Genomic DNA, 21,334 nt, shown 5'->3' with positions numbered 1-21,334 from the left:
GCAGGGGCCATGGCACTGAATCAGTAAGCACATAATTAAATCCTGTATGCGAGAGACTTTAAGTGTGGTGACCCATTTCTTTGCTTGCTTCCTGGAAGGATCATTATTGCACCTCAGTCCATGTACTCTGCTGTGTTAAAATAAAGAAGTGTGCATGCACACGAAAGCTCATACCAAGAACTAACTTAGTTGGTCTTTAAGGTGCTACTGGAAGGATTTTTTTTATTTTGACTATGGCAGACCAACACGGCTACCTATCTGTATCTGCTGTGTTAGTCGATCTCAGGGGAGATTCTGCTGCTACCTTTAAGTACACAGCTGCATCGCTTGTGAAACATAGACTCATAGAACCAAATACAAGAGTGTGACTTGCTGCTCATACCTTTTTAAAGGTGAAGTCAGGCATAACAATTTTAGAGCCGTAGATTCACTCTGAAACTGCCTCTTCTGTGTTCAGTCCAGTGGTCTCTTTTCTACTCCATGATAGAATTCGGAGTGGGATGGGGGGATAGATTTGCAAGTTTGAAACAGAAGCTGGCTATGTGCAGTGCTGATTGACTGCCCCACATCATGTTCCCAAGAAAGCTTTCTGTTCAAGCCCTGGAGCAGTTTAGCAAAGGAACAAGCAGGAGCTAGCCATACATGGGTGTGCACTTCGCAACTGACAGTGATGCCCATGTATTTTGTGTAAGAGTATCAAACCAAGTGTGAGAATCCTTTGATCAGGCTAATGGGAATGCGAGTTGGATTACTAGATAGGAGTGGCTCTGGAAACACTCTGTAAAAGCACAATGACAGTCCAATCCACCCAAAAAATCCTTCATGTCAAGGTTGCCCCAGATCGATGTGGCTGTTGCAAATACACACCAATGCCAAAGGACCCCACTCTGTTGTTTCCCAATGTTGTGCCACCCAGTAGTAATAAACATAGTTGTAAGTGTGTGTTGTAAACTTAATAAACTGTTGTCGTTTTGCAGAAGGACCAAGAAGCAGTTGGATATCCAGTTCCTGAATTCAGGAGATTTTCTTCATGGGAGCAGGAGCTAGAAAAGAAATATTCCTGTAAAATGGTATGTTTGATAGCATAGCAACCCTTCCAGAGCTGAGATCAAATCAAGTCATGAGACCCTGCTGTGGCTACTGCCACCAAGGACAGCAAGATTGTAAGAAGCAGTGACTTCTTGGTGGTAGCCCCCATATTGTGGAAATTATCCCAAAGGGAAACCTACACCCTTGTCCCTTTGAGGTTGACAAGTAAGATCTTCTGTTTTTATTATCCCAAACCTCTGAGTTGCAATAGTCCGCTTCTGGTTATTGAATAGATTTTTTTATGATAGGGTTGGCCTGTTTGGGCCTGTTTTGGTTGTAGATTGTTGCATGGTTCTTTGAAGACTGAATGAATGGAGCAATTATGAATTCTTGACCATGGTGCTTTCATGTTGCCTCGTTTTGTATATATTCCAGGTTTCTTTATTTGCTGATGCGTATTGCACCCACTGCCAGGAAGTGTTGCAGAATGTAAAAAACAAGGATCTTGACCAGGTAGGTGTGATGTTTGTGTTAGGTCTCTGCGTAAGCCTTCCTTCAGATCAACCCATTCCATGTTTATTTGATAGGAAGTTCCACATAATTTCTCTGGCTGTATTTAGGCCAAAGGTGATGTGAGATTAAATATGTCTTTGCCCTTGCCACATAGGTTTGTTTTAGTTTTTAAAATGCAAATATCAGATGGTGAGAGAGGCTGATAATTATTAGGATTGCAGGAGGCAGGGAGGAGGAATTCAACTCTTTCTTTCTGCGCTGTGGTCCTGAAGAAAATACCTCCTCTGAAAGAGGCTTGGGCAACTCTGGCTACTGTGGGAGCACAATGCTGGAATAGGTGGGTCTTTGGTCTGATCCAGTAGGGCTCTCATGTTCTTAAGATGCTATTTGCTTTGCGGAACGGGGGCATGCCTTTGCTCCCAAGGAAACGTGCATATATATAAGATTGTAGCCATCAATGGAATTTCCTCCTTCCTGTAAATCTCATTACTCCAACTACTTTATCCCAAATCTTCTTGATTATCAGGCAGGCAAAATGAACAGTCCTGTAACATCTTTTTTTTTCTAGATTTCATTGCTAATATAATACGCTTTAGACTCCCAAGACTTTTATTTTGCCTCCTTTTTGGAAACAATGGGGACCACTACCGATATTTTACTTCTGACTTCTAGGCCAGTTGCATTGTGACATTTATTTTTTTTAAGCCAAACATGAGTAGAGCAAGTCTTCTTCTACCCACCCCAGCCCACCACCATTATGTGGAGATGCATGTTCAGGAGCTGTGTGGCCGTTGCATTAGGGGAAGGAAGCATTCCAGGGGATTCCCAACATCTGGGAAGGCGGCAGAAGCACATGGTGGGTTCTGGGCTGAGCGAATGTTCTTGAGCTTCTTTTCCCGACAATAAATGACTTCAATGCTGCAGTGAAAATTCATTAAGTATGTGCTCCTTTAGGTGGAAGAGCTCTTCAGTTCTTTCTGGAAGTCTCTGAAGCCTGACGCAATAATGTTCATGTCCCAGGCAGATGTTTGCCAGCTGTTTCAATGCTACGACAGGCAGCTCTTCCAGGTACCACTTTTCATATATTAGACCAGAGGTTCCCAAACTTTGAGTCAGACCTTCTTTGGAAGAAGTGGGGCAGAAGTGTGCAGATAAAAACGAAGTTCTTCAACCAGATGGGCATTTCCTTGCTTCTGCAGCTAATACATGTACGGCTTGAATGTCCCCTGGTTGACAGAGAAACCTTGTATGTTCATACAGAATTTGTGGGGATGGCTGAATTCCTAGTCCTTCATCATCTCAACCTCACTTGGGGAGAAAGAAACCCTAGAAAGGCTGCTCTCGTTATTCCAATGATTGGTGCTCATTTGTGATTTTCAGAAGGTGGTGTACATGCTTCTCCTCCCGATTTCATCCTCACAACAACCCTGTGAGGTAGGTTAGGCTAAGAACAGACAGTGGCTGGCCTGAGGTCACCCAGTGAGTTTCATGGCTGAGTGGAAATTTGAATCCTGGCCTCCCAGGACCTAGTCCAGCACCCTAACCACGAAGCCACACTGGCACTGAGATTTTCTGAGGAGATCTTATGAGGAGACCTTATTATGAGCCCCTTTGCTGCTTAGTGAGGCCATGTGTCCTACTTTACAGTGGAGAGTTTGAAGGAGTCCTCTACTTGAAAGCCCCTGCAGGCAGTTTCAGGTTTAACATCATGGGCTCTGTAAGGTAAAGGGTAAAGGGACCCCTGACCATTAGGTCCAGTCATGGCCGACTTTGGGGTTGTGGCGCTCATCTTGCTTTATTGGCCAAGGGAGCTGGCGTACAACTTCCGGGTCATGTGGCCAGCATGACTAAGCCGCTTCTAGCGAACCAGAGCAGCGCATGGAAACACCATTTACCTTCCTGCCAGAGCGGTACCTATTTAACTACTTGCACTTTGACGTGCTTTCAAACTGCTAGGTTGGCAGGAGCAGGGACCGAGCAACGGGAGCTCACCCCGTTGCAGGGATTCGAACCACTGACCTGATCGGCAAGTCCTAGGCTCTGTAGTTTAACCCACAGCGTTGCCCATAATCAGTTAGCACCAAGACAGCAGACTATACAGGTACGCAGGTTACCTAATCACTGTCTTCTCCATCATGGTGAGATATGTTACTTGCATTTCTATTTAAATTGTAGTCATCATTTCTAATTTTGCATCTGTACATACAAATTTGTAAGTGCAAACTTTATTCAGCTGCTTGTTGCCTTCTATATCCTCATGAAAATTCATCAGCATTTTAGTGAGAATTTCTCCTAATGACTAACACACATATTTTTGTATGTTATTGAACAATATGTGTTTTGTAGGTTATTTTCACTAACATCTTTATTTGTAATGCATACATATATATTTTTGGTGAACATTGTGTGGTTGGAGAACTTCATTGCAAAATTCAGGTAAGTGCAGATTTATAAGGAAAGATGTGTGTTGGTTTGCATATTGTGTCAGAAGGTACTGATTTGATAGATTCAGCTTTAAATGCAAAATGGATTCTCGTCCAACCCTTGTTACAGCAAGAAACCACGCTTCTCCAAGTTTGTAATGCAGAACTGTTTGTAATGTAATGCGGAATCTACTAAAGTGAAAGCAGAAGCTTTCATTTTTCTCTTGCACATTAAAAGGGAGAGGGGGCTCACTGTGGTCATTCCTAATCTCGTAAATCTAAACCATGGTTTAAGTAATTGTCTGAACTGGGTCTCTGTATTTAATCCTCAAGAGGAAAGTAATTCCTAGTCACTTCAGTGGTTTGGAACAATCTGTTGGGAAATAATCTGTTTTCATGTTGTGTTCGTTGCATTTGCCTTTGGGTAAGAACTATCCCATACTTTTAGGAAATGGAGAAGATTCTGCTTCATGATTTTCTGGAAGATGTCTCTATACAGTACCTCAAACTGGTCAGATTATTCAGCAAAAATATTAAAAGCTGGCTGCTCGCAACTATGGAAGACCTCCCACCGTTGTTGGGTGCCTCTAAAATCAAAGGTATGTTCAAGTATTGTGAACTTGAAAAGCACGGTCAATATTGGAAAATGTGAACTTGAAAAGCAGGGTCAATATTCATAGATACAAGCTGTTCAAACTGTTTGGTAATGCAGACTGTAACACAAGTCGTTTAGAATTAAGTGGTGGTGAATCGTGATCATTTGTTTCTTCCTTTCCTCTCAGAGGTGACTTTGTTTATAAAAAGACTTCGGAGGAAGACTTACCTTGCTAACATGGCAAAGGTATGTATCCCAAAGGTGAAAGCCGAAGTCATTCGCAATGAATTAGCTGACAAAAACGTTCTGTTAGGATGGATCAGTCACAGGCCTATGTTTACAGTTGTGTTGTGTTGGTGGACATAGTGCAGTTATGAGATGCTGCCTCCTTCTGGACAAAATGTGGGATCGGTGGAGGACTTGGGCAGGTTGGTGGGGAAAGTAAGCTGTAATGCAGAGCAGTACGAAAATCATTTCCCCTGTGTTCATTGCTGAGTACAAAAGTGAAATATACTTGGAGTCGAGTGTGGATTTCATGCTCTTTATTCAGCTCATAGTAGTGAGGAATGCAAGTTCCCCTGAAATGTCTGCTTTATATCCATTATTTACACAATTGGCCCCACGCGATTGGCTAATTCCGGGATTCTCCTGTAGGCCAATCAGGTTGCGGATTAACTTCCACCTGGAGTTGGATTGGGCGGCTCCTGCAGACCAATCAGACAGCTGCATTCTGAATCCTATTGTTCTAGGACCAATCAGACTGCTGCATTTTGGATCCTATTCAACTCAGTACATAACACAAAGCATCATCACCACTGCCACCGTAGAACCCCGCCAAGCCCCAATTCTGGTTCAGTGCTATTAATAATAGTGACTGTATTACCAGTTATTACCGTATTTTTCGCCCCATAGGACGCACTTTTCCCCCTCCAAAAATGAAGCCTGGAGAGCGAGAGGGGTCGGTGTGCACTCCAGGCTTCGCGCAGATCTCCGCAGATCTCCGCAAGCCATGGGAGCCCGCGTCGGGCTCCCGCAGCTTGCGGAGAGTTGCCTGCATGCCGAAGGCTGGGCACATTGAGCTCAGCGCGCCCAGGCTTCGCGCAGCTCTCCGCAGCCGTGGGAGCCCGGCGCCGGGCTCCCACAGCTTGCAGAGAGTTGCCTGTTCTGGGGGCGGGGGAAGCTCAGGGGGAAATAATTTTTCCCCCTTTATTTCCCCCCAAAAAAACTAGGTGTGCCTTATGGGACGGTGCGTCCTATAGGGCGAAAAATATGGTAATTGATCATGATAATGGTGATGATATTGTGTGTTATGAGGAGGTGAGAGGGATCATCAGCAATCTGATAAGCCTGGGTTGTATCCAGTGTTAGCTGTATACTAAGATTAAACCCTTTGAAAGTGAGTGGAGTTATTGGTTTTGTTTTTGCTTTTCCCAAGACATAAATGATGTGCACTTTTTCTCTCTTCATTTACAGACCATGAGAATAGTCTTGAACAACAGCAGGAGGGTCAATGTTTTGAAATCGGACATGAACGCAATCATTACTCAGGGGTTTTCGGACATTCCTGGAAGCTCGCTGCAAATTGCATTTAGAAATGTGGATGAAATTGAAAGTGGCACAGAGCTGAAATGTAGCAGCACAGGCTCTTACTATTTTCCTATTTGATGGAGTACTTTGTTCACTTTTTCTGCTAGAATTTGATAGAGAACCTCTCCCTCTTTCCTTGATACAAAATGTTTTCCTTATGTGGATATCACATGAGGATTATTTCACAGTTTGCTCTTAGTTTCAAATGTGGATGTCCTTCTTCCAAATTATTTTCTAACATTTGGTTTGGTTTGGACCTCTTGTTGAAGTTTTATATGACTAATAAGGTTTCTCCTCATATTAATTACAGTGGGCATGGCTGTGGTGAAAGGAAGTTAGCACTTGGGAGAACTTCCTGTGCAAATTAGGGCAATTTTCATCAGAAAGTTTTCAGTTTGCTCTGGAAAGTTTTCTCATGCCCTAGAAAGTGCTCTTGTCCATTTTACCTGTATTTAGTGATTTTTTTTGAAACTGACAAGCTTGCTCTAATACTGTGTTTGCCTTTGGCGTTGTTACTAAGGAACTGACGAAATAGGAAAACTTTCATGCCACATCACTGTTGAAATTATATGTTGCTACTTGAACTAACACCCTTTGTTGTACACTAATATCAGAAGGCCTAATTGATCAAAGTAGATAATATTCATGGCAAAGCTTCTTGCTTGTATGTGAATGGGGAAGTCATAATTTTATCAACGGACACAAGGCATGTGTGTCTTGAATAACTGTAACCTTAGTACAGAGATGCAGTCCTACACATCAAAGTATCATATGATGCAGTCCTTTGCATCAAAGAATAACATTTTCATTGACTAAGCTTTCATGGTTTCCCTGCCTTACATTTTCATGTGAAAACAACAGTTGACATGGTCCAGCCCAAGCTGGATTCAGTAGGAACACTAAGTTGATTCTTAATCTCATTCAAATGAATTGAACATTAAAAATGTTGAATTTCGGCTGCTCTGTGCACAGTATTTTTCACATATAAGAACAAACACACATTGATTGACTAAAGCCCTAGCTCTCCGTAGAGGCTGCAGTGAAGTTTGGAATCAACAGGCTGTAAAAACAAGATCCTATTTAACTAGAAGCGAACAAGAAAACATATTGTCTTCATATAGTTGTTTTTAATATGTTTTGTCTCTGTTAAGTTTAAAGAGATTTAAACTAAGGAACAGCCTTGAGCCATCCACGAGCCAGTGCATATTCACTTGTTTTATAGGCTTGAATAATCTGATGTCTTCACTGGACACTTCAACAGATATAAGGGTTTTGCTAAATTGTTTGTCCTCGGACCTTGAGGCTTTCGTGATTCAGGTACAAAATTAGGCGGTCTTAGAGATACTGTGTTTATTTCACGAGAGAGATGGTGATGCTCCTGAAATGAAGCTGGTGTGTGTGCATTTATATGAGAGAAAGGTGAAGGAGGGAGAATAGGGTGACCCTGCTCACTACCAGCTCTGGATTTGTCCACTTTGCCCTCCTCCCAGTGTCAATTTGGCTCCGCCCACTGCGGGCATGTGGTCCCTGGCAAGTTGATTAGCAGAAATATAGCCCTTGATCTGGAGAAGGTCAACCCATCCCCACTGCATACTTTGTACAATGACCCATACACTTTCACTCACTCTCTCTCTCTCTCTCTCTCTCTCATATGTATATATATGAAAAGTTTCTACACTAGTTGAAAGTAGTTGAACTGAAATATTTGTGTGCTTGGAGTGTGGGTGAGGATCAATAGATCCTAAATCAATAGATGCTAAAATAGAGGGACCTTTCAGTGTGATCTCAAACACATAAATGCAGTATCTGAAGAAGTGTGCATGCACACGAAAGCTCACACCAATAAAAAACTTAGTTGGCCTCTAAGGTTCTACTGGAAGGAATTTTAAAATTTTGTTTCAACTACAGCAGACCAACACAGCTACCTACCTGTAACATAAATGCAGGTATACGTTCAACCCTGTTCCCAAAGTCTCATTCACTAAAGCAGCTCCTATTTCTTTATAAGCACATCCTGGTGGTATGCCAGAAACCACTAGCCAGCTGTCCCATGTCTGAAGAAATTTATCCATAGTGGAAGAAAAGTACTACATTTATATTCCCAGGGAGGCTGGTATAGGTTTGAAGCATTTGTCTATGCAGTCTTTGGGGCCATGTTACAATGAAATGTCTTTGTGTGACTCTTTGCAGCCAAGCAAGAATCAAGAAGAGTTCAGAAAGCTTGCTGCTAATTTCCAGCTGAGGTGGAACTTCCTCTTGACATCTGTCAGCAGGGCAATGACCCTCTGCCACACTGAGAGCTTTGGTCAGTGATGTCCTGCGATGGTCTTTTGTAGGTCGTATTCTGCTGTAAAACATATTTGGTGATCAAGAACTTGGGATCTTGAACAAGGAGCCTTACACCATGAGGGCAGGACTCTCATCTAATGAGCCACCTGCCTCAGTGTGTGCTTATGACTTGTGTGCTTGAGGCCCACGATGGAAGAGGAGTCTGCTTTCAGGTGGGGAGGGGGCCTTCATATTGCAAAAGGGCTGTGGAGATATTGCAAACAGATTGTTGATGTGTTTTTTTTGGGGGGGCCAATCGGATTTCCCCCAAAAAGTCTAAATCCAGATTAAATGAGGAGGTTTGGCATTTGGATGGCAGCTATGTCACGTGGAGGCTTCAAAAAAAAGCTTGCATGTGTCATAAGCACGGATCCCACAACAAATACCCCCTCTTTATTCCATGCAATTAAGAACAATATGGATTTCTCAGAGTCAGGCATGGCATAAATCAGCCTGCCATACTTAGAACCTCAATTTATGCCTTTAATGCTGGCCCTACTACCAGTAGTAGCGCTTCCCATCCTTCTCAGACATTGTGTTGGCAGCAGTGATACTTGTTTGTTGCTGGCCGGGGCAACCAGTGTGGTGTAGTGGTTAAGAGCAGTGGACTCGTAATCTGGGGAACCAGGTTCGCGTCTCCGCTCCTCCACATGCAGCTGCTGGGTGACCTTGGGTTAGTCACACTTTTCTGAAGTCTCTCAGCCCCACTCACCTCACAGAGTGTTTGTTGTGGGGGAGGAAGGGAAAGGAGAACGTTAGCGCTTTGAGACTCCTTCGGGTAGTGATAAAGTGGGATATCAAATCCAAACTCTTCTTCCTGCCTAACCACGTTTCCCCAAAAGTAAAATAGATGCATTGTTGGGAAAGTCTAGTAACTGAACAAAGAGAGGCAGGCAACCCAGGCCATTCAATCCAGCAGGCGTTGTACATTGCTCTGTGCATATGACGGATGGTGCACATACTGTAAATGCCTGAAAGACCACCTGCTTCCCTACAGACCCTTTTGGGTGCTAAGACTAGCAGAGGGGGTAGCTCCTTACCCCCAGAAGCTTGGGGTGGCAGCCTCTAAGTGGTGGAAATTCTTCCCCACAGAGGTGTGCCTGGCATCTTCATTATGCAACTTCCTGTGAAGGCTGAAGACGCGCCTCTTGTAAACTTCCAGGTGTTGTTGGACTCCAAGCCCCGTACCTGGCTATTAGCCATGCTGATTTGGGCTGCTGGGAGTTGATGTTCAACTATGTACATCTGGGGCGGACGCGGGTGGCGCTGTGGGCTAAAGCCTCAACGCCTAGGGCTTGCCGATCGAAAGGTCGGCGGTTCGAATCCCCGCGGCGGGGTGCGCTCCCGCTGCTCGGTCCCAGCGCCTGCCCACCTAGCAGTTCGAAAGCACCCCCGGGTGCAAGTAGATAAATAGGTACCGCTTACCAGCGGGAAGGTAAACGGCGTTCCGTGTGCGGCTCTGGCTCGCCAGAGCAGCGTTGTCACGCTGGCCACGTGACCCGGAAGTGTCCCCGGACAGCGCTGGCCCCCGGCCAATAGATGTGAGATGGGCGCACAAACCCCAGAGTCTGTCAAGACTGGCCCGTTCGGGCAGGGGTACCTTTACCTTTACCTTTATGTACATCTGGAGGGCATCAGATTCCACATTCTTGTTGTAAACAGTAAGGCAAGAGGGAAATGAAATGCAGGAAGTACAGACAGTGATAGCTGTGTTACAGTGACCACAAAACAGCTTTGATGGTAACACGTTCTGGCACTGGTAAGCTGATTGACACATGTAGTGTGATTCAAAAACAAAACAAAGCACTTGATAAAAGATACAGATTTAGAATCTTTTAAAGAAGACTGGAAACCATTCCTAGTCTGTATGTAAAATTATTTCCCATATGCAAAGACCACAGCGGGGTTTGTAGTGTAAGAAAACAGCAGAATACATTAAGAAACATGTTAGAGAGTGTGAAATTAGATAAGATGGAAACCTTAAAATGCAATTGTTCGTGATTTGAGTTATAAACGTTGATGTTGGGTGAACAGGAAGTCACTAGTTTTGTTGAAATGGAATATAATCGTTGAGCAACAAATTACTTTCTCTATGGGAAAAAGAATAAAATATTATTACAAAACAAAACAGAAAAAACCCAACCACTTTGTACTGGTGCAAACTTGTGCAGTTTTCATTTGGAGTTTCTTTGCTCCAGGATGACCACTTTAAAATCAGTTAAAGTCAGTCTTGGTGCATCTAGACAGAGATGTTTGTGGGTGTTGGGGCACTTTGAATCCATACAACAGTCACCTGCAAAACAAGGGGAGGTTTGTTGCCACTTCATTTACTACCCTCTGGAAATACAAATAGAGTCAGCAACTCCTCGCCTGTTACAATAGTGCTGATAAGTACTGGTAGGTTTTCTGAGATGTACTTCCTCTCTTAACTACATCTTGATTTCACCCAGAGCTCTGGGACTCACCCAACAGCTCCTCATCAGGGAGCAGCTAAGAGGGAAAAAAGCCCTGTTGTTGTGCAAACCATGCAGTTGTAACTCCTTCCTTTGCAAGACCTGCTTGCGGAAGTTCAAAGCAGTGGGAGAAATGGCTCTGTAGTTCTGTCCTCTGCAACTATGCAAATGTGCCCATGTACTTTTGTATGTAAAGGACAACACAATTATCCTCCGAGTGTGAGGTCACTGGTTGATTTTTAGAGCTGAGTGCCATCTCCCCATTCCTATCTCAATGCTAGCCAATGCACCCCTTTTGCCTTTTCATCTGACTAGGAAGGTCTAATAGATGGCTCCACAATTTATCCCATCTGTTTTTGTTTTTTTTTTAAACCTAGGCTCCTGGCATTTGCTCAATTTGCTTCTGCTTGAATATGTTATTCACATACTTCAAACCCATGTGGAGGAGGAAGGAGATGGGGCTCCGTTGACGATGACGCAGGGTACCTTGGCTCTTCAACCAGTCTGTCTTCTGGACGATTTTGCAGCTGAACAGCCTGATGGCGGGGAGACAGCACCAACTCGAATCATTCTGACCCAGAGTCAAAGCGACATTAACTTAAGTAGCCTTATTCTGAAGGTCCTCAGCTGCCTAGTAGATGCTGACACAGGCAACAAGGTAAAAACCCAGTTCTTCATATTTGCTTCTGAATGAGAAGTGGAAAATCAGATTGTTGGAAATGGATGCATGCTTAAGGCATGTACACAGGGCTCTATCTGTGCTTGTGATATCTGTGAACATCAAAAGGTATTCCCAGCAGCTATGATCAAGAGTAGGTGAATTTCATTTCAGCTTTGAAGTAGGCTACCCTGGTGGGCTTTATACCAGGCCATGAGGAACTTCTGGTGTTCCATCATCCCTGGTCATTGGCCATGCTGGCTAGGGATGTTGGAAGTTGATGTCCAAAAAACATCTGCCACAGGTTCCCCGGGGATTCAAGTATTCAGATTACTACTTTCGGCCAATAAATCCTTCTGTCTGCTACAGTCCTTTGGAGGCTTCTGACTATGTGAAAGCTCTGAAAGTTCCCCAGCTTTTATAAGCAGCAAAAAGGGTGGTTTTAGGAGAACTAAGACATACTGCCCCACTGTTCTTGGCTGTTATCTTCCTTGCTTTTGCTCTGGACACTTCCATTTCAAAGTTTTTCAGAGAAAGAGAGAGAATAAACAGAATTGTGTTTATGAGCTCCTCTTCCAGACTTCATTTTGTGCTGCGTTTCTAGGCACAGGTCTATGCTTTAAAGCTCAGTGTCTAAGCTGTGGAAAACCAGAATTGCCTTTTTTCCGAATCAGCATTAAAGAATGGAAAGTGCCACTAGGGAAAGTGGCAGAGCGAAAAAAGGCATGCTTGAACGCAGAGCATTAAAACACTGGCCTGTGCCTACTGTGAGCACGGGGGAAAGGTAAGTGATAGTAAGCCCTGAGTCAATCCTGTCTTCCCACAGAAATGATAGTGATATTCCATCTTCCTTCCTTCCTTCCTTCCTTCCTTCCTTCCTTCCTTCCTTCCTTCCTTCCTTCCTTCCTTTTTTAATGTGAAGCTTATCCAGGTAGTTCTGGAAGACAAAGCATCTAAATGTTCGGTGAAAGTGAATCTCCCTGTTGGACAGGAAGCACTTGTTACTCTAAAAGATGGGCAGAAATTTATCATTCATACCTCTGACCCGCAAGAAGACTGCAGCAGTGCTTGGGAGGAAACGAAGCAGATCTGAAAGACTGTTTGACGACCATCTGCCAAAAAAAATGTGTTTTGTACATAGTTGATTTGAACATAGATTTTGCACTGCCTCGGTGTATATTCTGTTGAAGTAAGTAGTTTTTATGAAGAGCATGCATACATTTTTAAAATTGTGTCTTTTTTCTGATGTATTTTAGCTGCCTTGGTGTCTTACGTTCTATAGCTGTTGTAGGAAGTAACACTAACAATTTTGTTAAATGTAGTAAATAAATTTCAGGTGACATTCCCGCTTCAGTTGCAATTGTAATGCTGAAAGATGCAAACCAGTGACAGTATGTATTGGTTGAGCCCCATAATGTTAATACATACAGCACCATGACTGTACATGACATTTTACAGTATAAACCATTCCTCCCACCCACTCCCACAAGAAACCCTGTTCTATGGAGCTTGCAATCTAAAGTTTAATAGCAAGGAAAGGCATTTCGCCAATACAAATAGTCCCAGAATTATGCCTTCTGTACCTAAGGCTACCAAGTGTGGTTCATGTCCCTGCAGGAGTCTGAATTTCGAGAAGTCCTACTACAAATCCTGTATATGTAGAATGTTCCAAAGCCCAGCAGTCTAGGGACAGCATTTTAATCTGAGAGAACTGTTTCCTCAAGATGGCAGTCAGGACTTAATTTGAACCAGAAAGCCCAGGTACTTTTTAAAGTCCTGGAGCAGGTAAAGAAATAATAAAACAGATGTCTGTGCAGAGTTGACTGCAGAGTAGCCACACATCAAGGATTAAAAAACAGGGGTCTCAAAACCAAAGCATGTGTGGCTTCCAGGCAGACTCAAGACCTGGTATTATTATTATTATTATTAGATGTCAATTGCTGCCTGCAGTCCTCAGATCAATACCTGTAGGGCAGGCATAGGCAAACTCAGCCCTCCAGATGTTTTTTTGGGACTACAACTCCCATCATCCCTAGCTAACAGGACCAGTGGTCAGGGATGATGGGAATTGTAGTCTCAAAACATCTGGAGGGCCGAGTTTGCCTATGCCTGCTGTAAGGTTAGAAAGGTAGTTCCTTTGACATCAGTGATGCCATTCCAAAGTGAATGGGTTGGAGATTTGCTTAGTTATCTAGTTTACATAAAATCTTACTATGAAAGCTGTATGTGTGTAGATGTACGTGTTTCTTAACCAGACTTCTCTGGGGATATCCAGATGTATTCAGTCCAATATACCCCATGTGCTTCTGACTCAACATCTTCAAACTTTCAGGGGAAGGGGGGAATATTCAGTGGAACCCTTGCCCCAAATTGTTACTCAATTTTTCATCCTGGAAGTAGCCATTTGATAAGTGTTTTCTAACACGGATTAGCCCCAAGACACCTGAAAGAGGTGGTGGTAATACCACTTCTGAATAAACCTAGCCTGGACCTGGAGGATCTTAATTTTCGACTTAAAGTAAATGTCCACTTCCTGGGCAAGGCCTTTGAGTGAGTGGTTGCCAACCAGGTCCAGCACTCTTGGAAGAAACTGGTTTTCTGGATCAATTTCAATCAGGATTCAGAGCTTGGCTTGACACAGAAGCTGCCTTGGTCTCCCTTTATGATTACCTGTGTCAGGTAATCTCAGCAGCTTTTGATACTATTGGCCATGGTACCATTCTGGGAGAGACTGTGTGAGTTTGGTGTAGGGGGCCCTGCTTTGAAGTGGTCCCATGCCTACTTGGACCAGAAGGTAGTACATAGTGTGTGGTCTTGCTTCCTCATGCTATTTTAAATCTACAGTACATGAGACTGCTGTGTAGGGTCATGCAGAGTTTTGGAACACATTGTCATCAGTGTGCCCTGAGGAAGGGCAGGGTATAAGACTATTGAATCAATCAATCAAATTACTTTGACATCAACATTATGCATTATGCATTTTGAGAGATAATAATAATAATAATAATAATAATAATAATAATAATAATAATTTATTTGTACCCCGCCCATTTGGCTGGGTTTCCCCAGCCACTCTGGGCGGCTACCAACAAAGATGAAAAATACACTAAAACGTCACATATTAAAAACTTCCCTGAACAGGGCTGCCTTCAGATGTCTTCTGAATGTCAGGTAGTTGTTTATCGCTTTGACATCTGATGGGAGGGCGTTCCACAGGGCGGGTGCCACTACCGAGAAGGCCCTCTGCCTGGTTCCCTGTAACTTGGCCTCTCGCAGTGAGGGAACCACCAGAAGGCCCTCGGAGCTGGACCTCAGTTATTAGGCTTCACTAGGATAGCTCGGTCAGTAGAGTGTGAATCTCTTAACCTCATGATTGTGGGTTCGAGTCCCACGCTGCGCAAATAATTACTGCATTGAATGGGCATTGGACAAGACTATCCTTGTGGTCCATTCGAACTCTGTGATTCCATCTCAATAATCTTTACAACAGCTGTACAAGAGCAGTCAAGGCCATTATCCCCATAGGTTTAAGTACACTCGTGTGCGATGCAGTGGGCAGAGTGCCCTACCTGCACTGGGGAGACTCTGGTCCAGTCACGATGTCTCAGCCTGATCTACCTCATAGGGTTGTTGTGGAAATAAATGGGAGGGAAGGAGCTGCCTATCCTGGCCTGTGCTCCATGTAAGAATCAGAATCAAAGAAATGAAAATAGGGATGTTAATAATAATAATAATAATAATTATATAATAATAATGTAATAATAATAATAATAATAATAATAATAATAATAATAATAATAATAATAATAATAATATTTTGTTGTTGTTAATACCCCACCCATCTGACTGGGTTGCCCCAGGCATTCTGGGCAGCTCCCAACATATATAAAAACATCATTAAACGTTACAAAAGACTTCTCTATACAGGGCTGGCTTCAGATGTCTTCTCATGGTTGTATAGTTACTTATCTCATAACTGCATACCCTCCAACATTTCTCTGATGAAAATAGGGACGTCCTAAGGAAAAGCGGTACATTCCAGGATAAAATCAGAAACCAGGACGGTTTCTATAAATCTGTGGCTGTCCCTGGAAAATTAGGGACACTTGGAGGGTCTGGAATCCCGAGGGTCGTCTAGTCCAACCCGCTTGCAATGCAGGAATCTTTTTGCCCAAGCTGAGGTTTCCAACCCCTGAAGCTGCGATTAAGGGTTCTTAAAAATGTAAGAAAGAGTAACGCGAAGGATGCTTAAGGGCGGGATGCCGAGTCAAAGCAAACAAGAGAATTCCGATGGTCCCCTGCTGCTGGCGATTTGCCAGCTTAGGCATTTTTCTCAGGCCAGCCGCTCTCCTCCGCCTCAAGGGGCCGCTGCTCTCGCAGCCAAAAGCTCCCTCCAGACTGCTGGGCTTTGCGCGTTCCGGGCTGCGGAGCTGGGCGCACGCAGCTCGGGGAGGCTTGGCTCCAAAATGCCCGCGTGCTGCCGCCGCCGGACGCCGCCGGTGCCCAGGGCCGCCGCGTGCCCCGGCTGGCTCTCTTGGGCGCTGCTGTGGTGCAGCTTGGCCTTGGCCCCGGCCGGCGGCTACGTGATCGTGAACTCGGTGTCGTGGTCCGTCACCAACGAGGTGGAGGAAGAGCTGCACAGCTCCTCCAACGAGGAGGTTCTCCCCGCGCTGCTGGAAGACACCACGGGCATCTGGAAGCAGAGCTACCCGGCCTCGGTGTACAAAGAGGAGGAGGAGGAGGAAGAAGAGGAGATGAGGTCCAGGCCGGGGGCGGCGAGGCCGAAGCAGAACTCGTCCCCTTCCCGCATGTTTTCCTACAGGAGAGCGAGCGCCAAAGGGGGCACGGAGAGCCTCGCGCCCCACGAGCAAGCGGCCAGGGCGGCCCGGTTCCTGATCCATTCCAGCAGCTGGGGATTCCTGGCCACGAGATCCGCTCAAGAAAAGGTACCACGCCTCTGCTAGAAACCACATATATATATATTCTCCATATATGCCGAATTCACAACAAAATACAAAACTGCAGCATCATAAAATGAGGCTATATATATAAAATATATATCATAAAAATGAGGCTGTATATATATATATATTATATAGCCTCATTTTATGATGCTGCAGTTTTGTATTTTGTTGTGAATGTCCTCCACCATCCATCCTAAGAACTCTTGTTGAAGGATGGTCTGCTAAACGGGAATAATGATGATAGCACAGGAATGCTGTTTGGGATGGGCTGTTTCAATCCAGGCTTCTGTGCACTCCCAACAGCATCTTATAAATGCAATAAGCGATTATTCTTGCTCCATGACAAACCTTCAGATACTAGCTATATAAATGGAACAGCTTTTAATGGATTGTTGCTGTCTCGCTGGAGAAATTGCAGAGTGGGGGGGTGTTGTTGTTTTACATCTTTAGGAGCCATTTGCAAGGGGCATCATCTGACTGTAAACATAGAGGAGAAGTTTGCATATTTTAACTAAGGATATACAACAGAGGAATTCTGGTATTGCAAGTTGAGTATTTTTAGAACGATGTGAAAGGTAGTTGCAATGTGGACCAAATTACTAAAAGGTGTACACTGTGCAAGATTAGTTTACTACAGTGACACTACAGTCTAGTGCAGTGATAAATTTTGAAGCCCAGGAGCTTATCACAACAGTCCCCACAGCCACACCCCCAAGGAATGTCCGAAAATGCAAATAGCTGAGTTGATCTGTCATTACAGACACAGGAGCGTACGTAGCATAATGCCAAATTTATCAGAATGCCTGCAATCCAATGCATATTTTCCTGGGAGTAAGTTCCTATGTTTTACTGCATGGGTTTAATTTGTAAAACACCCTGAGCCTTAACAAAAGATCTCCAGCCATCTTAAATGCATCCTTTATTTTTCAATTAGGCACGCACAATCTTACAAAGAAGTGCTAACATTTAAACTGCTAGTGTGTCTTTTCTTGATTGTTTTCCTCATTCTCTGAACCCTCCATGCAAACAAACTTGAAAGCCTCATGATCACCTCAGTCACTTGCCAGAATAAGAAGGCTCTGTCCATCACCCTGATGCTCTAGCAATGCTCCCTTGCATACTGCCTTTTGCTGTACCAGCATGGGCGTAGCTGGGGGAGGGGGCAGCTGCTCTCCCCTAGATCCACAAATATTACTGAAAACATTTAAAGTACTCAATTATCTGAGTGCAAGTCATCTGTCCAAGTCATCTGTCAAGAGAGCTATTTGCCGGCCTGGCTAGGACGCCGGCCTGTTAGACCTTCCGGGCTTGATGTGGCATGTGACCCTCACCTTTCCTGAATGCCTGTTCCAGCTGAGGAATCACACACCTCCTCCCCAAGGTAGCCAGCCCCACCTGGGCTGTGGGTCCTTGCCTGCCTCTCCTCAGAACTAACAGCTGTAAGTGCTGGAATCCTGAGTTCACGGGTGGTACGTCCCATTTTGCCACTTGAGGCAAAACAGGAAGTGCCACCCTGCTCTGCCACACCACCACAACCCATGGGACACTGCCCACCGCTGCGCCACCTGCCGGTGGCACTGCAGCTGTGCCACCAGCTGCGTCACCACCACTGCTTGTGGAGCAGCAGTGCCGGCATGGGCGCCGATGCCCTGAAAGAGCTTGCCAAGATCTCACCCAGATCTCATGAGATCCTTTGCTCTCCTTGACATATCGCAAGACTTTGATGAGATCTCGCAAGATCTTGCAGGAAATCCGCACCTATCCTGGCACCGCTTCTCTGGCAGAGGTGAGGAGGGCATGGCGGGAGGTGCTCATGAGGGTGCTGCCTTGAGGGCACCCGCTGTCTGAGATAGCTATTCATGGGTGGGCTGGCCTTACCTGAGGTCACTATGGGCATGCACACTGGTATCTGTTTACCTGTAAGCACACACCTTTATTTTAATACAAGTTTCTCAATCTCCCAGATTTGCACAAAACAGCAGTCGTTCGTGTGTGAGTTTGTGTGTTGCTCCAAGCCAGGAAACCTGAGACCCATGGGTATTTGTTTACATGTGCACATATACCTCTTGTGATCTACCATGCTTGCACAAAAGAGTAGTCCAAAAATAAGCTCTTGCCTTTGAAATACATTGGTTTACATAAGTAGTTAATGTGAATATTTTCAGTGTTGCCGCAGAGAAGGATTTTATATGTAAAAAACAAAATATGCTCTTCTTATTTTTCTCCCCCTACATCCCAGCTTTAGTCTCCCAGATAAAATTAAACATTATGTTGGATGCAGTGGAAAGGTTTAGTGTGTGCTTTAAATATCCCCATTGATGTCAGTGGCATTTAATTTGCTTAACTTTGGCTCCATCGTGCTGGTGTTTTCTTTTTTAAAGGGAAACGTGTATAAGCATCAGCCTTTGCGGTCTCTAGAAGGCGCTGTTAACGCAACCTTCTCTCTGTGTGGCAGTGAAATGCAGCGGGTTAGTTGGTAACAAAAGGTCATTAATGAAATATTAATAAAATAAAATATTCCCCATTGTACAATAGAAGTCTGTGCAGCAGAGGCCTGTAATACCATCTTAGGTCTCCGATAACATTATTGGACTATAAAGCCTCAGGTATTATCATTTCTTTTCTTGCAATGTCTTTCAGTAGAAGTGCAGACTTGATGTTAGATGATCGGTTGCCTGCAATTATAATACATAGCTCACGATAATAATAAAAAGAACAGAAAAAACTTTGGACTTGTGCCCTTTAAAACTGGAGATTTTCTTGCCTCAGAGTGAACTTAAAGCAGTTCTTTGAACCTAGATGTAAGTTACAAAAAAGCATAATTTTCCATCAGATTTCTAAATAATGGGTTAACACGTTTGCTATGAATTGCATTTTTAAAAAATGAGCATTGACGATGTAAGATTATTAATATATCTCTGAGCAACTGTCAGATTTTTAAAATTGATTGCAGTGCATTACTAATTTGAAATGTTTCTTCTTCATTGCTTATGTGGAAGACAAATTTCATTTAGATATATAAGAAATAGCACGTTATGTATGAGATGTACACACAAAGGAGTATTTGCGCTGCAAATTTCTATTTTCTACTAAATTGTTTTGAAGAATTTGTGGGGGTTTTGTGAGCTGCTTTAGGCATTGCACAGTGGAAAAGCAGGATAAAAATCTTCTCTTGTTAATTTTTTTAACTGACATTCATTGCTTTCCCAAGTGAATCATGTGAAATATAGTTAGGTGAGAATGCTCAGAATTCTGTGTTAGAATCTCTAGGCCATCTTCACAGAATTACAGTCCTCAAAGCAATATGAATCTTTACAGTATATATATTCAGTTTTATAAAATCGCCACAAGCCTTAGTGATTCACGGAGAAACATCATTTTTTATTATTAAAGAGGGTGTATTATTATTTGCAGTACAAACACCTTTTTAACAAACAAAAAAAAAATACTTCCAGTAGCACCTTAGAGACCAACTAAGTTTGTTATTGGTACGAGCTTTCGTGTGCATGCACACTTCTTCAGATACCTGATGCATGCAAACGAAAACTCATACCAATAACAAACTTAGTTGGTCTCTAAGGTGCTACTGGAAGGATTTTTTTTATTTTGTTTCGACTACAGCAGACCAACACGGCTACCTACCTATATCTACACCTTTTAAAATTATTTCTGTAAAGTGCCTGTTGTTGTTGTTTTTAATTAAGTCTGGTTTAACCTGAAAAGGTGAGTAAGTAGGTGAACGATCTACCTGAGCAAGGTTCTAGATTCAGGTAGGTAGCTGTGTGGTCTGACGAAGTTGAAATATATAAAAAAAAAATAATAAAATTGTCCAGTAGCACCTTAGAGACCAACTAAGTTTGTTCTTGGTATAAGCTTTCGTGTGCATGCACAAGTTTTTAAATATATTTCTGCCTGAGCAAGTGAGAGAGATATACTGTATGTATGTGTATGTTATCAATTCTGAATAACAAATCTAATTTAATGAAGTACAAACCAGTGGCAGTCAGGGAAGTAGAACTGAATATACTACATTGGTTCTTTTAATTTCTGGCAAGCATCTTTGTAGAAGACATTTGCAACGCTTTCTAAGCACAGCTTGCTTGGAATTTTTCAGATCCGGGGAGCACCGTTTGGGAATTGCTTATCTATTAGCGATGGCCCCACAGACAATAGCACTGGAATTCCTTTTTTTTATGTGACTCCAAAGGACAACACAGTAGCTGATCTGATGAAAAATTCCGTTGCTTCCCTGACATTGCCAGAGGCAGAAGGAGATATCTGCAGGTACAATGATTATGAGAGCATTAGGTGGTTGTGTTACTTAACATGAAGGCTCTTTTCAGCTTAAATCACAACAAAGATGGTGCTGTTTACTCATTTGCTGTGGGAGATTCACATTTTCTTGTAGCGTGCGGATGTTGGACTTTCCCAGTCCAACAAGCTGAAATGAGTTGTATTGCTGTTGTTTGCTGAGAAGAGGTGTTTTCCAACTCCCGAGTTTGTATATTCTAAGTGTAACCTATCAGATGGTGTCTGGGACGTCACGGATGTTGACAAGTACCAAGAAATCCACATCCATACTTATGCCATTTTGTTAACATTTAAGAAAGTTGTTTGCGTTTGAAGCAGAGCACTTCACAGCTGTCATATTTAAGTGAAGACGTTCTGGACTAGCCCCAGAGGGACTATATGTTTGATCTCAGAGCAAATAAAATATACACATGGAGCACCCCGGGGTTGTGTGTGCTCTGACAAGCTCTGACAAGTACCCAGAACCAGAAGGC

General features: G+C 43.5%; 1 protein-coding gene across 2 annotated transcripts in view; it reads left to right on the top strand.

Annotated features, from left to right (window-relative positions):
• RFX8 (regulatory factor X8) overlaps nucleotides 1–20,834 on the top strand; it is a 29,519-nt gene extending 8,685 nt beyond the window's left edge. Inside the window, exons 6-17 of one of the 2 annotated variants that reach the window (XM_082218662.1) lie at nucleotides 978–1,070; nucleotides 1,465–1,542; nucleotides 2,288–2,398; nucleotides 2,497–2,610; nucleotides 4,414–4,564; nucleotides 4,748–4,806; nucleotides 6,034–6,190; nucleotides 7,370–7,464; nucleotides 8,338–8,452; nucleotides 11,306–11,586; nucleotides 12,509–12,775; nucleotides 20,665–20,834. In XM_082218662.1, the coding sequence (XP_082074788.1) occupies nucleotides 978–1,070; nucleotides 1,465–1,542; nucleotides 2,288–2,398; nucleotides 2,497–2,610; nucleotides 4,414–4,564; nucleotides 4,748–4,806; nucleotides 6,034–6,190; nucleotides 7,370–7,464; nucleotides 8,338–8,452; nucleotides 11,306–11,586; nucleotides 12,509–12,679 (1,425 nt within the window). In that variant the 3' untranslated portion in view covers nucleotides 12,680–12,775; nucleotides 20,665–20,834. The remainder of the gene's footprint in view (nucleotides 1–977; nucleotides 1,071–1,464; nucleotides 1,543–2,287; nucleotides 2,399–2,496; nucleotides 2,611–4,413; nucleotides 4,565–4,747; nucleotides 4,807–6,033; nucleotides 6,191–7,369; nucleotides 7,465–8,337; nucleotides 8,453–11,305; nucleotides 11,587–12,508; nucleotides 12,776–20,664) is intronic. The other variant, XM_082218663.1, reaches the window with a different exon arrangement.
• Nucleotides 20,835–21,334: the final 500 nt, after the last annotated feature.

This window comes from Podarcis vaucheri (assembly GCF_965113315.1).
Source record: "Podarcis vaucheri genome assembly, chromosome: 4".
NCBI lineage: Eukaryota > Metazoa > Chordata > Lepidosauria > Squamata > Lacertidae > Podarcis > Podarcis vaucheri.
The sequence above is the reverse complement of the archived record's forward strand: the minus strand, read 5'-3'. Positions and strand labels throughout refer to the sequence as shown.